The following is a 17932-nucleotide window of genomic DNA, read 5'->3' on the forward strand; positions in this document are numbered from 1 at the left end:
TTCAAATGAAACAAATACAAAACTATGTTAACGTAGAAAGTTAAAATACGTGTTAAATAGTCAGATGTGTGTTTGTATGTTTCTTCACCTCACGCAGTATATTCTCATATTAATATCTCGAGCTGCTGATAAACGTGAGGACGCTCCGTGTTTCAGGGAGGACGAGGCGGAACTGGACATCTGTAGTCTTTTTTTGACGTTAGCGTAAATTCGCCGCAATGGCGGACGTAGCTGCAGCCGCTGTTGGAGCTGGTTCCGATGTAAACACAGCTGGAAACCCGACAGAAGTCGCCATGGCGTATTTACAAGACGAGGTGACATTTGAATTTCTCCCACTCGAATCATTTGTTGTGAAAAACATTAAAATATTGAACGGTTTATTTGTTCTTTCTCTGTGAGGGTCCAGTTAGCATTCATGACAACTGACATCATCACTGGACGTTTCATCAAACTGACTGAAGAACAGCGACAATATGAATTAAACATATCAATAAAAGTTGTGATAGTAAACAAAATGTTGCTGAATGTATGTTGACAACGTGCGTTAATGTTGCTTTAAGCTAATGTAGCTGTTAGCATCCTGTCAGAACGCTGTGAAGCACAATGATTTCCTGAATGCATCCTGTTGCAACAAAGTGTAACGTCACTATCTGCGGTTTTATTAATTAATTATCCGTCATTCATTAAGAAAATAAAGTAAAACACTCTCATGTGTGTCAGTGTTAGTTAGTTAATCAGACAGAACAAGACATTAAAGACGTCATCCTGACCTCTGGGAACACTTCTCACTGTTCACTGACTTTTTATTGATCAGTCCACCATGGCAATAATTAATGGTTATAAACATCCATTGCTCATGTTAGCAGAGGATGAGCCGCCAGCTAAGACAAAAGAAAAAGAGTATTTGTTGTGATTATGTCTCTTTTTCCCAGAAGACTGATGGAGACATGACTAATCTGAACCTGGGAGAGCTGGACCTCACCACCGATGAGTTCATCTTGGATGAAGTGGACAGTAAGACATCACTCATCATTTACAAGTCTCATATTTAGATCAGAGGACAAGCAGAGGAATAGATCTCCTGTATTGACCTGGCGTGATCAGCATGTCTGCAGCGCCCCCTACAGTTCAAACAGATCAACAATACAGTAAAATGTTGTGATCTGGATTTTAACAAAGCTAAGTTTTAGTTGCCACAAGGAGAAAGAATATGACTTTTATAATGTTTACAACCTGCAGCAGCTCTTTGCAATTTTTAAAAAATCATATCCAGATCTTATGAAAGCTTCTGCACAGAGGAAATACAAGTTTAAACTCAGAACTCTGCTCGTCCTCAGTCAAGGTTCCCCCAGACAGCACTGCTGAGTGTTTAATGGTTCCTCTCTGTCTCCTGCAGTTCACATCCAGGCCAATCTGGAAGATGACCTCGTGAAGGAGGCGCTGAAAACGGTGAGAATCTCCCGACGCTGTAGTTTGAGCTGGCAGGTTGGAGTGCAGGAGAACAGACGTCCACCTGCTGCTGCACAAAGACCAGTTTTCTTTTCAGCTACAAACAAAATCAGTCCTGTTTTCATGAGATGATGTGAAACCACCCAGTACTAAGAATGTTTTCTCAGCCTGTCTGTGTGATAAATGTGTTGACTGTGGTGTTCTCCGTCTGTTTTCAGGGCGTTGACCTCCGTCAGTACTCCAAACAGGTGGAGTCGGAGCTGCAGAGGATCGAGCAGGCCTCCATCAAAGACTGTATCCTTCACTGTCAGCAGGGTTTTATCGTTCCTCTATTTCATGTGAATCTATTCTGTGTCAGATCTTGTTATTGTTATAATAAACTCTCCTGAATGTTGGGGTTGATGATCTGTTGTTGTTTTCCTGACGGTTCGCTCGTCAGACATCAAGGAGAGTCAGAACATCGCTCTGCTGCACAACCAGATCACCGCCTGTGACTCCATACTGGAGGTAAGACTTCCTCCTGATCCCACAATCCTTTGCATGACGAGCTCAGCGAGAGTCAGTAAACGATCTAAAGAGTGCAGGACAGAAGATGACGATGATGACGATGATGTCACGGTTGTTTCTCTGTCTGTCAGCGGATGGAGGGCATGCTGAGCGGCTTCCAGAGCGACCTGTCCTCCATCAGCAGTGAGATCCAGACTCTGCAGCAGCAGTCGGTCAGCATGAACGTGCGGCTGAAGAACAGGCAGGCGGTGCGCAGCCACCTCAGTCAGCTGGTGGACGAGCTGGTGGTGCCCGGCGCCATGATCTCGTAAGTGTGATGGAGAACAGAGAGACGGTTAAATGTTCTGTAGGCCTGTTCGCCTGACGTCTCACCGTCTCATCGCAGCACCATCCTGGACAGTCCAGTGACGGAGCAGGAGTTCCTGGAGCAGCTCCACGAACTCAACAACAAGATCAACTTCGCCAAAGAGCTGAGCTTCAGAGAGACGCTGGCCTGCTCCGACATCCAGGACATCGTCGACCGCCTCAAACTCAAGGTGACACACGACAGAACAATCCTGGAACGTGCACTTTGTCACGCTTTTCTCTGATGTGAAGCGATCTTAATATTTGCGTCTCACTTCAGGCGGTGTCAAAGATCCGAGAGTTCATTCTTCAGAAGATTTACTCCTTCAGGAAGCCAATGACCAACTACCAGATCCCTCAGAACACTCTGCTCAAGTACAGGTGAGTCCACTGTACCTGCCGGCCATCAGCTCCTCCTCTTTACTGAAGTTCTTTATTTGAGGTCATCCAGGACAATGATTGCTCGCAGCTTCATTTTGTCTTGAACATTTTATGATCAGACACAGAAACTATCATTGATCTTGTAGGTTTCTTTTCTTACGCTGCATTAGTTTTGTTATAAAATGTATCAGAATGGAGCTGCAGTATTTATTGTGTTTGTCTTCACGTGTCATCAGAAGCTTCATGGTATAAAAGAAGTGATCGCTGAACATTTAACAGCCGACACTCTCGCTCTCCGTTTGTCCTGCTGTAGATTTTTCTATCAGTTCCTTTTGGCCAATGAGAGGACGGTCGCCAAGGAGATCAGAGACGAGTACGTCGACACCATGAGCAAGATTTACTACAGTTACTTCAAGTCGTACAGCGGCAGGCTGCTCAAAGTGCAGGTCAGTGGATTCACACAGGACTCGACATCACCGAGCGAGCAAGATCTGATTTAGAATGTTGTTTCTTAGCCAGAGTAAAAACATTTCCTCAGAGAGAAAAGTTGAATTATAACCTGTAAAGATTCATTCAGCTGATATAAAGTGTCCTGTGTGCAGTATGAGGAGGTCGCAGACAAAGACGACCTGATGGGAGTAGAAGACACGGCCAAGAAAGATATCCTTTACACTGTGTGTGTGTGTGTATGTGTGTGGGTGTGTGTATGTGTGTGTTACTGTGTGTCATAAATGACAAGAAAGCAGCTTATATTTTTACTTAAAAAATGACTGAAACAATGAAGTAATTCATCAAACGCCTTTATTCACCTTCATTAAATCATTCTTTATTTAATTTAATCACACAGCGACTCTTCAGCAGGATGTCAGCATTTGATCACAGGCAGCTGAACGTGATGAAACATTCAGTCAGATTAAAACAACTCTGGAACACTGAGGAGATATGTGCTGGTTGACATCGAGGCTGGAGGCTCCTTGACTCTCTCCTGCAGGTTTCTTCTCCAAACCGTCTCTGAAGAGCAGGAACACCATCTTCACTCTGGGCCAGAGGGGCACCATCCTGAGCCCCGCCGAGCTGGAGGGGCCCATCCTGGTCCCACACACGGCCCAGAGAGGAGACAGCCGGGTGAGACGTCCGTCGTGAAGCACACACATCTGAAGTCTGTCCATTTAAAAAGACACACGAAAAGTTCACACAGTCTGTCCTCCAGGAGAAGTTCAGATACTTGTGTATAAACAGACTCTGGTAAAAGTAGAAGTACTGATTGACAGCTTCTTTACTCCTGTAAAAGTAGAAGTACTGATTGACAGCTTCTTTACTCCTGTAAAAGTAGAAGTACTGATTGACAGCTTCTTTACTCCTGTAAAAGTAGAAGTACTGACTGACAGCTTCTTTACTCCTGTAAAAGTAGAAGTACTGATTGACAGCTTCTTTACTCCTGTAAAAGTAGAAGTACTGATTGACAGCTTCTTTACTCCTGTAAAAGTAGAAGTACTGACTGACAGCTTCTTTACTCCTGTAAAAGTAGAAGTACTGATTGACAGCTTCTTTACTCCTGTAAAGTAATAGATTACAGGCTCCGACTTGTATTCAGAGTATCAGAGTAAAAAGTCTCCCTCTGAAGGACATTTGTGCTCAAAGCTAACTGAAGCTCACGTCATAACTATTAAAGTTAAAGGTAGAATCAGTAGGATTTGTCCCAGCTGTTCCTGAACGCACCACAAAGACAGTTGATTGTTGAGTCTCATTCCCAGGACGTCAAATAGACACATGTTGGGTTAGATTGTGACAGCATCACTTGTATCGTTGTTTGATATCCAGTTTTCCTCTCTTATTGTTTGTTGAGGATTTTCTGTGATTTTCTGTGAGTCTGTAGCTCCTGAAGAACAGTGACATCAGATACATTAACTGTTGATGTTCCTGCGTCTGTCCTCAGTATCCCTACGAGACGTTGTTTCGCAGTCAGCACTACGCTCTGCTGGACAACGGCTGCAGGGAGTACCTCTTCCTCTCCGACTTCTTCATGGTGGCAGGAAACTCTGCGCTCGACCTCTTCAACAGCATCATGGGGAAAACTCTCAGCATGTTCCTGGTACGAACGTCTCGTCTGTGTGTTTGAAACAGTGTGTGTTTCTCTGAGTGCTGCAGCATGTTTGCCTTCAGTGCTGATACCATGTCTGCTCCGTCTCTGCAGAAGAGCATGTCCACGTACGTGTCCGACTGCTACGACAGCATCGCCGTCTTCCTGTGCATCCACATCATCCTCCGGTTCAGAGCCATCACCGCCAAGAGGACCATCCCCGCCCTCGACAAGTCAGTGACCCGGCCGCTGAAAGGAGAACCACTTGTTCCTGTCGTCCTCCTCCACTCACTGTGTGTGTGTGTGTGTGTGTGTGTGTGTGTGTGTGTGTGTGCAGGTACTGGGAGGCGGTGCTGGAGCTGCTGTGGCCGAGGTTTGAAATGATTCTGGAGATGAACATCCACAGCATCAGAAACACAGACCCTCAGAAACTGGGAGTGCTGGACACCAGACCACACTACGTCAGTCTACACACACAGACACACACACACACACACACACCCTTCATGTGTTTGACGGCACTGAAATTAATGTGTGTGTGATTTCAGATTACGCGTCGTTACGCAGAGTTCTCGTCCGCCATCGTCAGCATCAACCAGACGTTTCCCAACGAGAGGACACACACTCTGCTGGGACAGCTGCAGGTAACACACACACACACACACACACACACACACACACACACACACACACACACACAGGAGACACAACTTTAACAAGCTGTTGAATATGTAACAAAACTTTAATTTTCTCTTGTAAGGTGTCCTGGAATGTTTTGGAAGGAGTCTCTAAATAAAATATATCACTGTTAGTTTTATTAAAACAAAGATTTTGGTAAGAAACGATAATCTGATTTCTTTGGTTAAATACAGCGAGAATAAAGTAATAAAATGTGTGTCAGTCACAGCTCAGACGAGTGAAGATGAACTGACTTGTTCAGCGTCATTAACTTAAACTGAATCGACCTTTTCGTTCATTCTTCTCGCCACATTTGCTCTGAAAACAACATGTACAGTTTATATCATTGATGATTATACAATCATGTATACATTAATTATAATTTATATCTTTGACGTCTGTTTTTTTTCTTCAGATTGTCACATAAACGGGTCGCAGCAGTAAACATGAGAGAATGTGACTTAATGAAGTCAAACTGTCACAAACTGAATCCGTCCTGAACAACAAACATGAATATTTGTTCTTCTGCAGGTCGAGGTTGAAAACTTTGTTCTGAAGATGGCGGCAGAGTTTCCCTCCAGAAGAGATCAGCTCATCTTCCTCATCAACAACTACGACATGATGCTCAGCGTCCTCATGGTGAGCGCCGCCTTCACTTCTGTACCGAGCTGTGACTCTCAGGATCGTCCAGTTGTTGGTTTTTATTTGATCTTTATTTAATCCGTGTGTGATGTTGGTTCTTCCCTCGCTCGTCCAGGAGAGGGCAGCAGACGACAGCAAAGAGGTGGAAGGTTTCCAGCAGCTGCTCCTGGCGAGGACGCAGGTAATCAACACAGGGGAATTCTGGGAAATCTGAAGCCCTGCGGTGACACTCCCTCCTTTTACTGCGTCCTCTTTGTGTTCAGAGCTCTGATTTCAAAACAAGTGTAATTATAGTGTGACTCTAGAAGCAGTTCAGTCATGTTGAAGAAACAGAAACAGAAACAAAACCAGAACTGGTGAAATGGATGTGAAGCTCAGTTAGACACCACAGAAGGATTTAATTAAATGTAGATGAACATTATAAAGGTACAACCTCAACGAGTGGACTTCAAATGATAAAATTCTGACGTGTTTCATGCAAAAATTTATATTTTTCCGATCATAAAGTGTAAAAATGCTGAAACACAAATCTAATGATTAAAAACACTTTGCAGTGGAATATTAACTTTAGTGTTAAACGTCGCTGTTGCGTCCTCTTTGCAGGAGTTCATCGAAGAGATTCTGTCTCCTCCCTTCGGAGGGATGATCGCCTTTGTGAAGGAGGCCGAGGCTCTGATGGAGAAAGGGCAGCTCGACCGGCTGAAGAACGAGGAAGGTGAGGAGAGAAGAAGTGTTTTGGTTTTGATATGTTCTGTCTGTGATACGCGTGCAGCTCAGTCCAAACGTCTGAGGCTGCAGTGGAAATGTGTAATATTGTCACATAAACCTGGAAATGATCGAAAAGTGCAGAAGAGCAGAAGGATGTTTGTAATTATCTGTAAAAACTTTCTAAGAGAGAAGAAGAGAGAATTAAAGATTACACAACATGTGGGTGTGGTTACAAAGGCTTTCACTTCTCCTTGAGTTTTGTTTTCCTCAGTAATCGTCAGTCTCAGTTTTGTTTCTCCTCCGTCAGCCTGCAGAGTTTCTACCTTCGACACTTCAGCTTCCCACCAAGTCTCACATCAAACATCCTGTTTCCTTCCACACTCACCACATCAGGCCTCTCACATGTGAAAGCCCCGACGCTGTTTACAACGAACGACAAGAACACTGAATTCAGGCAGAATTCACATGAATTCACCTGTGTGCTTGTGTGTGTGCGTGTGTGTGTGTGTGTGTGTGTGTGTGTGTGTGCAGTTCGTATCACTCAGCTGGTTCGAGGGTTTTCCAGCACGTGGAAACAGTCGGTGGAGTCGATGAGTCAGGACGTCATGAGGTCCTTCACCAACTTCAAAAATGGAACCAGCATCATACAGGTGAGGCCGCAGACAGGTGAGGCCGCAGACAGGTGAGGCCGCAGACAGGTGAGGCAGCAGACAGGTGAGGCAGCAGACAGGTGAGGCAGCTGACAGGTGAGGCAGCAGACAGGTGTGAGGTAGAGTTTCTTCACTGAATATTACATTCATAGATTATTATGAGAAAATGTTATTAGTTTTACATTCCTGTGCGTGTCAGGGTTGTGTGTGCGTGTCAGAGTTGTGTGTGCGTGTCGGAGTTGTGTGTGTGTGTTGGAGTTGTGTTTGCATGTCAGGGTTGTGTGTGTGTGTCAGTGTTGTGTGTGCGTGTTAGAGGAAGTGGGCGGTGTTACAGGTCCTGACGCAGCACTTCCTCTTCCTGCCGCAGGGCGCTCTGACCCAGCTGATCCAGTACTACCACGGCTTCCACAAGATCCTGAACCAGCCGACGTTCCGCAGCCTGGCCGTGCGCTCCGAGCTCATCAACCTGCACCACCTGATGGTGGAGGTGAAGAAGCACAAGCCCAACTTCTAACACATCAACAGAACAGACTGAAACATGAGCGTGAAAACAGCAGGAGGTCTGGAGGAGTTGATTCCCTCCAGTTTCCTCTTCCTGCTCTCAGCTGAAGAACATGAGTCATTAACAAAGCGAGACTTTTCTGAGGAACGAGTCGTCAATATGAACCAAGTCATTGAGTGTCTTGTTTTTTTTGAGCTGAGGTTTGAAGCTGCTGCTGTCAGATTTAAAGTTCTAATCCTTCAGATTTCAGTTTCCCTACTACTGTTGAGTCAGTCGGTTAATAATCACGTGTTTTGGATGAGCGACCTCGTGTGTTTCATGTGGCTGCTTCACAATAAAAGCCAGTCTAAGTATTTTATTGTGAAGCGTCAGCAGTGACTGTACAAGTCCACATGCACGAGACGCTTCCCAGCTTTGCCCACCAGAACCGAACAGGCCACGCCCTCCGCTAACAACATTTATAGCTCAGTGAAATGTGTTTCTGAAGACTTTAGGTAAGAAGTTTAACGGATGCAGCTGTAGAATCTGCCTGCATCAAAAGTTTAAAGAGGTCGTTCATCATGCAGGACACTCTGCTACCAGAATACATTGCACAGCCTCGTAACTAAACAGTGAATAGAAGATGTGAAAACATTAGCTTTACTCTGTTAGCATTAGCATTAACCGTATGTTGGTCCAGCTCTGATACGTCTGCAGAGCGTGAACAGTCTCTCAGATAGTAACACTGATCACAGGCTGCATCGTTCATGTGTTGAGAGCAAACTGACTAAAATCTGAAGGATTATAACGAATAGAAATACAAGTGAAAAACATTCCTTCATGTAATGATCAGAATAAAGAATACAGAAGCAAAGCAGCAACAAAAACTTTGGTTACGATGAGAATCTGGACTTTGATTATGAAACACTGAAGAAGAAATCACACGTGTCTGATATTTGATTTACACGCTGCACTAACAGGAGTGAAGCTCCTCGAACACTTTACTTGAAACTGTCGTTCGTTCTGTTTGTCCGCAGCTTCAGTGAATCTCCACCAGGGAGACGGAACATAAAAGGACCAAGCTGGTGATTTTCTGTCTGTTTCTTCTTGTCAACAAATCACATGAAAAGACCAAAACCATCGGTGTGTTTGTACGGTTTGACTTCCTGTCATGTCTGTGGCTCTCAGCTCCGTGATTAGCTTATTAATTTATCAGCCAAAAGAAGTAAATAGTGTTTTTTTCTAGGACTATTTTGAGCAGTGGATTAATCCACATCTGGTGCTCTTGGTGTATTTTATGGCAGCAGGATGTTGTGGTGTGTGTGTGTGTGTGTGTGTGTGTTCATAGTAATAAAGGAACATGTCAGTTTTTGCAGCAACACTGGAGCTTTATGACACAGAGGAAACACACAAGCTGTTTGAGTCTGAGATTTGTTGGCAGTTTGAAAAACCGAACTTCACCCTTCTGATCCTTCAGTCACTCCTCAGTCTTTAGTTGTTTTGTGCCTTTGCTTACTTACTAACAGTCGCTGTACGATGAGGTCATCGTGTTGCATTTATTTGTGTGAATGTGTGTGAAGTCGTTCAACAGAGAATCACAGAAAATACAAGTCTGTGTGTTTTATTTTCACCTCGTAGAAAGAGAACTGCAAATAATTTAATCACTGTACAGGAACATAAAACACTTTAAAACGCTACATGTACAAGTTATTTCTACATACTGTGACTATGAGCAATCACATCAGTCCTACACAGACAAACATGTTGAGAGTAATGAAGTAAATCTGTGGCTTTTGAGCTCGACGAGATTCACATTGATTAGTTTAAAGAACAGTTGGTTAAACAGAATACAAGATGTTCTATAGAAAGAAGTTTTAATTAACATGGGCCCCCTGATTGTCCTTATTGTTCAGACATGCTGGTATAATGTGGTGATTATTGTTATGATATTGTCTCTTCACTCACAACAGAGGTTGCACACTGCGAGATGTCATCAAACTATCCTCTAATGAAGCTCCACTCCACAAATATTCAGGAATTCTCAGTTTAAAAGAAAATGTGGCCTTTCAAGAATTAACTCAATTTTAATGGAATTGTAATAATAGAGATTTCTGTTTGTGCTTCCTGAAAGCTATATACACCAAAAAAAAACAAACAACTGTACAAGCTTGTCTGTAAATATTCACAGTGGAGTTTAGAGGATGAGTTCAGGCGTCTCACAGTCTGAGGAGTGAAGCTGCTGTCGTCTGACGGCACAGCAAGTACGTCTGTCAGACGACAGGAGTGAAGCTGCTGTCGTCTCACGGCGACAGCGAGTACGTCTGTCAGACGACAGGAGTGAAGCTGCTGTCGTCTGACGGCGCAGCGAGTACATCTGTCAGACGGCAGCAGGGTGAATTGACTGAGGCAGTGGTGGGCGTCAAACTTTTGTCTTCACACATGTGGTTAAACTACAACGGCATGTTATAGACATTATAGGTTAAAAGCAATCTGAACTGGGGAAGAGGAGGGTAAATTCAAGAGGACAAAATCAGAATTTACAAGATTAAAGTTGTAATTTTGTTGTAAGTTGTAAGTTACATTGTTGTTTCTCATTTAATCACAGATACATTTTTGATATTTTCTCCTAAATTTACCACTTGTATCTCAGAGATGAAAAGTTTTTTCTGTTACATTGACCTCCTCCTCCCTATAATTAATTCTCTCTACAATGTCTCTAACAAGCCGTCGTATTAAAACTAAATGAGTCACAGCATGTTAATTAAGGGTTGTTTGCATTTGTGTTTCTGAACTTGGGATAGAGCCAGGCTAGCAGTTTCCCTCTGCTTACAGTCTTTATGCTAAGCTAAACTATACTTCAGCTTTAGTTACTTGTTGCTTGGCAGATTACATCAGAGTCAAAGTAGTGTCTTTTTAAATGACTTGGACCAAAGAATCGACCAGATAATCAACAAACAGCTGCATGTAAATTAAGACTTATTTACTTTTACACTCCCTTTAGACACTCACATTACATTTTCAAATCAGATACTTTAAGGTTTTGACTCAAGTGGCCGACTTTTACTTTGACCAAAAGTAATTTTTTAACACAAAATCTTCACTTTTTTACTCAAATTGTTTTTTAACAACACTGATTAAAGTTCAGCAACAGAACAACCTTCTTGTGAGAGCAGCGTCTTTGTAAAACAAATAAAACAACATTACAAAGAACAGTTTCATGGGTACAAATGTTGTCGACTGTTGCTTACATTTTTAAACTCATCACTTTTTGTTCTTCTCACTGGAAAATAGTTGAAGTTGTGGCAGAAACTGAAACTGCTTTTTGACTCATCTGACTCTGAGCAGGGAGGCTGATTTCTTAAAACGTTGAACTATTCCTTTAAACACACTCAGATCTGATGGCACACGCTCTGATCTTCACTCTGGTCTTAACTCACCTGGCTCGGTTCAGAAACACGACGAGCTTCACGCGTCGCGCTGGTTATTGTGCGTATGGTTTTAGTGGTTACAACAGTTCATATATGAACAACATTTTCTCAGAGCAGATGAAGAATCTGGATAGTGGTGACGACGGCCAACAGGACAGAGAGAGCTGAGCCGCTGGTTCTGACGGCGTCACCTGGAGAAACATCAGAGGACGGAGATGGACTCAGAAACATTCTGTTCATGGTGATTTTCCCTTCAGAAACTTTAATCAATGTTTCTCACCTGCAGGCGCCTGATTTTCCCGATTCTGTTGGAATCTGGAAGCTGTGGATTGTTCTGTAAAGATGCGTTACGTCAGTTTCATGTGATAAAAAACTGCAGAATTTTAAAAGTGGAAAATGAAACATGAGAGATGAAACGAGGGAACAGGTGAGGACTGATGTCAGGTGGGGAGCAGACGAACGAGGCAGCTGCAAAGAAGGAGGACGGGTCGGTACGTCACTGGATCTCACTCTGATGTCAGACTGTGATGCGGCTTCTATTGAAGTCTATGGGAGATGATGGAGAAACTCGCTAAAACTAACATCGTCTGACTTCTGATGAAGAAACACCTCCAGGAATTGAAAGGGCAGACGTCAGACCGGTCGAGGTTTGTTCCTTGATCGGGTTTGGGAGAGGCTGCAGTCTCATCAGAGATGTTTGGTTCGGCCCGGTATATTCAGCCTTGTCGATCATTAGAGTATAAAATTCAGTGGTTACCTTCCTCTCCGACGTTTGTTCTTTCATTTCCTGGAGCGTTTCTTCATCAGACGTCAGACGACGTACACGTGTTGGGTTTTAGTCTTCATAGAACCAGAACCGCAGTCTGAAACCAAAGTGAGATCCAGTGACGTTACGACTCTTCCTTTTTTTTTTTAGCTTCCTTGCAGACAAAAGCGACGTCCAAAGAGAAGCAGGGGGTCCAAACAGACGGGGATCAGGTAAAAAGGGAGGTAAATGTAGGAACAGGAGTGCAGGTGGAGGAGGGTGGAGGGAACAGATGGGTCACTGCAGAGCAACAGGATCTGAAATGACAGCAGACGTTCAACGAGCTCTCGCAGCTTCCAGTTGAGTTTAAACACAGTTGTCTGACATTTACAGAACTCGGAGCCGTGAGCCACCAGAACATTTGAATCTTTATTCAATCCAAAAGCGGTGCTGATCACCTGGAGATCCGGTCGGACTCTCACCTTCCACAGAGAGCTGCACGGTGCTGACAGCGAGGCCGTGTTCATCCAGAACTTGTACGTTCCTTCGTCCGAGCTCGTCAGCTTCCTCATCGTCAGCTGCTCTCTGTGAGGGTTCTTCTCCAGACGCTCGCTGTCCTCGTCGCCCCTCATCCACAGGTCGGACCACTGCGAGCTGTTCCTGTTGGAACAACGCAGCGTCAGAGTCCAGATTTAAGGTGAGCAGAACAGAACACTGCTCTTTGGTCGCGGTACAGTACACTAGATTTGTTCTTATGATCGATGATAACAGATTCTTACGACCTGATTAAAGTCTGACAAAGATTTGAACAACGTCGACGACAGCAGGAAGTAACAAATGAAACGTTTGACTCCACTTGGAAAGTTTCGTCTACGTCTAGAGATAATTTTCCGTTGAGCCTTTATTTAACAAACAGACTTCACAGGTGACTCATAACTTCACCAGCAGCCTGTAATCCGCTTTGTTCTGATGCAAACAGTCATTTCAAGGCGAGAAGACGAACGCATTCAAAACAGATGTGAAGCTCACCTGTCCTGGAACACCACCCTGAACGAGTGACGGGTGTACGAGATCCAGAACCAGGTCTTCACCCGGAGCTCGGGACTGGAGAGATTTGTGGTCTGGGAGGAGAAACGAAAAACACAGATTCAGTGACGTTCAGGATCCGAACAGTCCCAGAGTTCAGACACAGATTATGGATTTTGGGATGAGACGGATCAGAAAAGAGGATGAAGGACAGAAGGGTGAAGATGATGAGAAAAAAACAGGGGAAAGAGAAAATGAATGAAGACGGAGGAACGACCAAACGTCGACTGACCGAACACCGACAGCTTGATGCCCTGGATGAAGACTCGGGTCTTCTTGGACCTGGCTCCGTCCACCACCATGAAGCTCTCGTATCTCCCCGTGTCTCCGATCTGAACGTCACGGATTGATCAGGGAACAGTCCCCGGACCCCAGCCGCTCCTCGGGAACCTCCACCCGGCCCTTGAACTCCTCCGCCTCCCACTTCTGCTCCCCCCGCCAGCTCGAACACGGTGTCGACCGGAGTCGCCCACTGGATGTGGCAGGTGGGCAGATCAACCTCCGGCAGACGAGACTTCCAGCTGCAGGGAAGGACCGCCTCGTTCCCCACCCTCGTGATGACGGACTGGAGCTGGGTGACGGAGGACGAGGAGTCTGGACGGAGAGCAAACAGAGGAAGATAAGAATAAAACAATAACACAGATTATAATGTGTGATTACATGAAACCAGGCTGATACTCACCGACAGAACCGCCGAGCAGGAAACACAGAAGTGTGTAACAACCTGGAACAGAGCAGAGGTGAGTCACAACCTGTCAACCACACGTCACCACCGATCAATACGCTAACGGAGGATCAACAGCTGATTTTAAAGAGTTATAATTATATAAATAGTGATGATGTTGTTTTCTTTCCTCCACAGGTGTGAAGAGATCGAGGAAAACAACAGAGCTGTTAAATATCGATATCGTAATGAGACAATATTTTATTTTGTAGTTTAATCCTCGTGTGTCTTGTGATTTTTCACTTCCTGCTCACCTGTGTTACCATGTTTTATGTCCCTCACCTGTGTTCCCCTCCTCCCTCCCCCACCTGCACCTCACCCCCTCGTTAGTTTACTCTGTAGTGAAGTCTGTGCTCTCCATGTGTCTCCTGAACCTGTTCTCCGGTTCTCACGTGGTCCTGGTTTGTCCCCAGTTTATATTTTCTCTTTCGTTTTGACCATTTCTACATAATAGTTCTTTAAAGGAGCACTCTGTAGTTTTACAGACATGTTGATGAGAAAGAAAGATCTTCGCATGACTGAACAAACACTGTTTTACTCTGTCTCTATGTGGCGGACCCTGCCACCTGTCTATCTTCAAACAGTGTTCTCCTTTTTATATTTACATTTTTAATACAAGACTTTGTTTTAACTTTTATTTCTACTTTTACTTTACTAAAAATACTGTGATATTGTGGACGTGTCTACATTAATCAAAATTAATGAGGGATTAAGAGGATGTGGGTGAATATACGAGTGTGTATGAGACCAAAAATATTAACAGACACAAATAAAACATCAGATATGTTTCAGAATAAACTCCACTGAGTAAAGTAAAATAAATGGTATCATGATAATATTAATGATGATGATAGATGTGACGTGGTTAATGTGTGAGGAGCTTCCTCTCTGCTGCAGGGTGTGGTCACAGCTCATCTCACTCATAAACTCTTATTATATTCATATTATATCGATATTTAATGACATAATAAATATCATTAAATATCATAAACTCTTATTATATTCATATTATATCGATATTTAATGAGCTTTACTCACATTTATACTATAATGTGTTGATACTGGAGCTTTACAAACAAGTTGTATCTTCAGAAAACCTGTTTTACATGTTTATTCTTCATATTTAATGAATAATTACTTTTGTGAATTAATCATCAAACTGAATGATTTGTGTGAAAATGGTGTTTATGTGGATTGTTTCTGTTGCTCTGATGAGATTTGGTCCTCAGCTGTTATCAGTGAGCTGCAGGTGATGGGTTAAGTTTCGTTTTTACACACTTGTTGGTTTCCTCACTAACGAAACTCAGCCTGTCAATCATCATCATCATCATCATCATCATCAGCTGCAGACACACAGAATCATCACTCTGGTGATCAGAATGTTTCCTCTGATGATCTGCAGATATTTAAATCCTGCATCAAATCATAACTTTATATAAAATCATTTTGAATGCAAAATAGTGTCATAAGAAATACAAGAAAAATACATTAAAATTAAAAACATGTGCATTCTTATGAAGTTTGCATTTCAGAATAAAAGCAGCGTGTCCTACCAGCTGGTCCTCATGATGTCTGCTGCAGTTGGACCCTCAGTTCTGCTCCTGTCCGCGCGTCTTACCGGTCCTGCTCGTGTTCTGGTGTGTGTTCGCACTCACTCCACCTCACAAATATAACTGAGAGCTTAAGTTTCGATTTCTGGTTTGCGGCACCAAAATAAAAGCGCCTATGAAACGTGTAGCTGATGAAATGAAGCTTCTCTGGGTTCATAAAACACTTTTCAAAACATGTCAACATTCATTAACAACATAATTTAGACTATTTATGTTCTCAGAAGACATTAAAGTTTTCTTTACACTGAAATCATTTATCTCCTCTGAAAACCACCAGCGGAGATTTAACGTGCTTTTATTTTGAAGCTGCCCTTCCGTCTTGTGTGACGTGTGCAGTTCTCTTGACGGATCTCAGCAGAAACGAAACCTAAGCAGCTCCAGAACCGCAGATTCATCAGTTTCTGCCCGGTCACAGGGAGAAATGTGACTGTAAAGGAAAATGACCGAAGTGTCGGTGGTCTCTGTCTGTCCCCCTTCACAATAAAGTCCCCCCCCCCCCACTTCCTGTCTGTGAAACATCTCAGTGTTCCCTGAATGATCGATCAGCTCTGATCATGGCAGCTCTCACTCGGATCCTCACTTTTCTCTGTAAGTCGTTATCTTATGTTTATATGCTGATTTGATGCAGGCATTGAATTCAAGGGTGTTTCAAGGACTTTCAAGGTGCCGTGTGCAGAAATCCCAGGACTGTTGAGATAAAACCTGATGTAGAAGATTATTGATTTATAAGTTGTGATTTGTTTTGATTGTGCTCATGGTTTCATGAGTCATGTGGTTTGTGCTAAAAATATCAAAACCAAAACTAGAACAGGTTGCAGCTGCAGGTTTGAGTCAGCAGAACACCTGCGACCGGTCCTGTGGTCAGAACCAGAACCACTGAAACCAGAAATCTAGTCTGCATGAAGTAGCTTTAAAGGAACAGTTCACTAAAAACATGTAAATCCAGTCATCATGTTGATATTAAGTCAGGTGAGGTGTCGTGGTCCACAGAACATTTCTGGACCTTTACAGTAAAACAGAGTCGCAGCATTCTGCTGAACAACTGAAGCAGCTGAGACTTGATTTAAAACGACCAGTAGAACTAGAAAAAAAACAAACTCCATTAAAACTTTGTAGAATCAGCTGTTAGCACGTCCTGTTAGCAGTGAGTGTGGATGTTCAGACAACTGTCACTGGATCACTGTGATACTGAAGAGAACTTAAAACATGATGTTTCTAAGGCAAGTTCTGCACATGTGAGGAGCGGCTGTTTTTATGGAGTCATCCTCTCCTCCCTCCGTGTTGATATAAACTCAGGTGAAGTCTCATAGACCACAAAACATTTCTGGAGCTTCACAGTAAAACAACTGAAGTAGCTGGAGTCTTGATTTACAATGTCAAAAATTACCAAAATAAATGAATAAAACCTCAAAACTCCATTAAAACTTTGCAGAATTATCTGTTAGCACTTCCTGTTAGCAGCAAACCTGTGAATGTTCAGACAAATGTCACTGGATCACTGTGGTACTGAAGAGAACTTAAAAACATGATGTTTCTAAGGCAAGTTCTGCACATGTGACGAGCGTCATCATCCTGCCTCTGCAGTGATGAAGTGTTAGTCTGCATCTCTTCTTTATTGTACTATAAACATCACAGTGAGGGTTCTCTTCCTCCTCAGGTGTCGCAGGAGTTCACCTGTCCTCAGCCTCACCTGTTCTCCGCTCTGCCCTGGTGGTCCAAGCTGGGCAAGACGCCTCTCTGACCTGCAACCTGACGTCCAGCAGTGACATCACCTGGTACCACCTGCGCTCAGACCAGCTGCTGCCTCTGCTGACTGTCAGGCTGAATAAGTTAGGAGGAGAATCAGTTGATTTCCACATTAAGGACGACGGACGGATCAGCAGCGGTGGAGGTCTGGAGAACGGCACCGTCGGGCTCGACATCGTGCAGCGGAGGAGACGGACGCCGGGCTGTACTTCTGCAGCGGGCGGTGTGTGCAGGTGCAGCTGTTTGTGTCAACAGAGGGATTCACCTGGTCGTCGATGGTCAGAACTCATTTATTTATTAAAAGATATAAAACAAACTTTATTCTGAGGATTCATGTGAAATGTTTCACTGGTTTTAAAGCTGTTCTGTGTTTTCTGAATGAAGGTGAGTCCAGAAATGAACCCTTTGTTTTCATTCACCTGGTGTCTGAGCAGAGAAATTAAAGGATCAGTCCGTCAACCGTCGCTGTGTTCTCGTGTTTCCAGGAGCTGACGGGGAGATGGCAGCCCGGCAGCCATGTTGGAGTTTGGGGATCTGTGTCCTTCCAGCTTCGCTCGTCCTCTGTGTCGTCGTCATCTTCGGGTTTTACCTGTGCACAGGTGAGTGGACGGTTGTGTTTGCGTCCTCCACCTCCGTCTTAGACACGACACATTTTTCTGCTCCTAACTTCTT

At 43.8% G+C, this 17932-nt stretch overlaps 1 protein-coding gene and 1 pseudogene across 2 annotated transcripts; one reads left to right on the forward strand and one right to left on the reverse strand.

The window, feature by feature from the left end:
- The first annotated feature begins 157 nt into the window (after positions 1-157).
- Positions 158-8689, forward strand: LOC115577163 (vacuolar protein sorting-associated protein 52 homolog). 2 transcript variants are annotated; one of them, XM_030410042.1, is made up of 20 exons: positions 158-314; positions 933-1014; positions 1397-1449; positions 1668-1743; positions 1889-1956; positions 2088-2263; positions 2342-2492; positions 2582-2682; positions 2996-3128; positions 3285-3342; positions 3674-3807; positions 4619-4774; positions 4877-4995; positions 5100-5223; positions 5311-5406; positions 5972-6079; positions 6198-6263; positions 6686-6797; positions 7322-7440; positions 7808-8689. In XM_030410042.1, the coding sequence occupies exons 1-20, from the start codon at positions 219-221 to the stop codon at positions 7952-7954; spliced, it is 2175 nt and encodes a 724-aa protein (XP_030265902.1). In that variant the 5' UTR covers positions 158-218; the 3' UTR covers positions 7955-8689. The 2 variants fall into 2 exon arrangements, with proteins under 2 accessions (XP_030265902.1, XP_030265911.1); XM_030410051.1 differs by having other exon boundaries at positions 159-314; positions 936-1014; positions 7808-8350.
- A 2356-nt stretch (positions 8690-11045) lies between these two features.
- Positions 11046-15486, reverse strand: LOC115577348 (uncharacterized; annotated as a pseudogene).
- Positions 15487-17932: the final 2446 nt, after the last annotated feature.

The sequence above is a fragment of the Sparus aurata genome, chromosome 3, assembly GCF_900880675.1.
Source record: "Sparus aurata chromosome 3, fSpaAur1.1, whole genome shotgun sequence".
NCBI lineage: Eukaryota > Metazoa > Chordata > Actinopteri > Spariformes > Sparidae > Sparus > Sparus aurata.

Bases quoted from the DNA above. Each gene is read 5' to 3' on its own strand.
- LOC115577163 (XM_030410042.1), top strand. From the start codon at position 219: ATGGCGGACGTAGCTGCAGCCGCTGTTGGAGCTGGTTCCGATGTAAAC. The intron at 2,683-2,995 runs GTGAGTCCACTG...GTCCTGCTGTAG, and splicing joins AACACTCTGCTCAAGTACAG to ATTTTTCTATCAGTTCCTTT. The intron at 5,224-5,310 runs GTCAGTCTACAC...GTGTGATTTCAG, and splicing joins TGGACACCAGACCACACTAC to ATTACGCGTCGTTACGCAGA.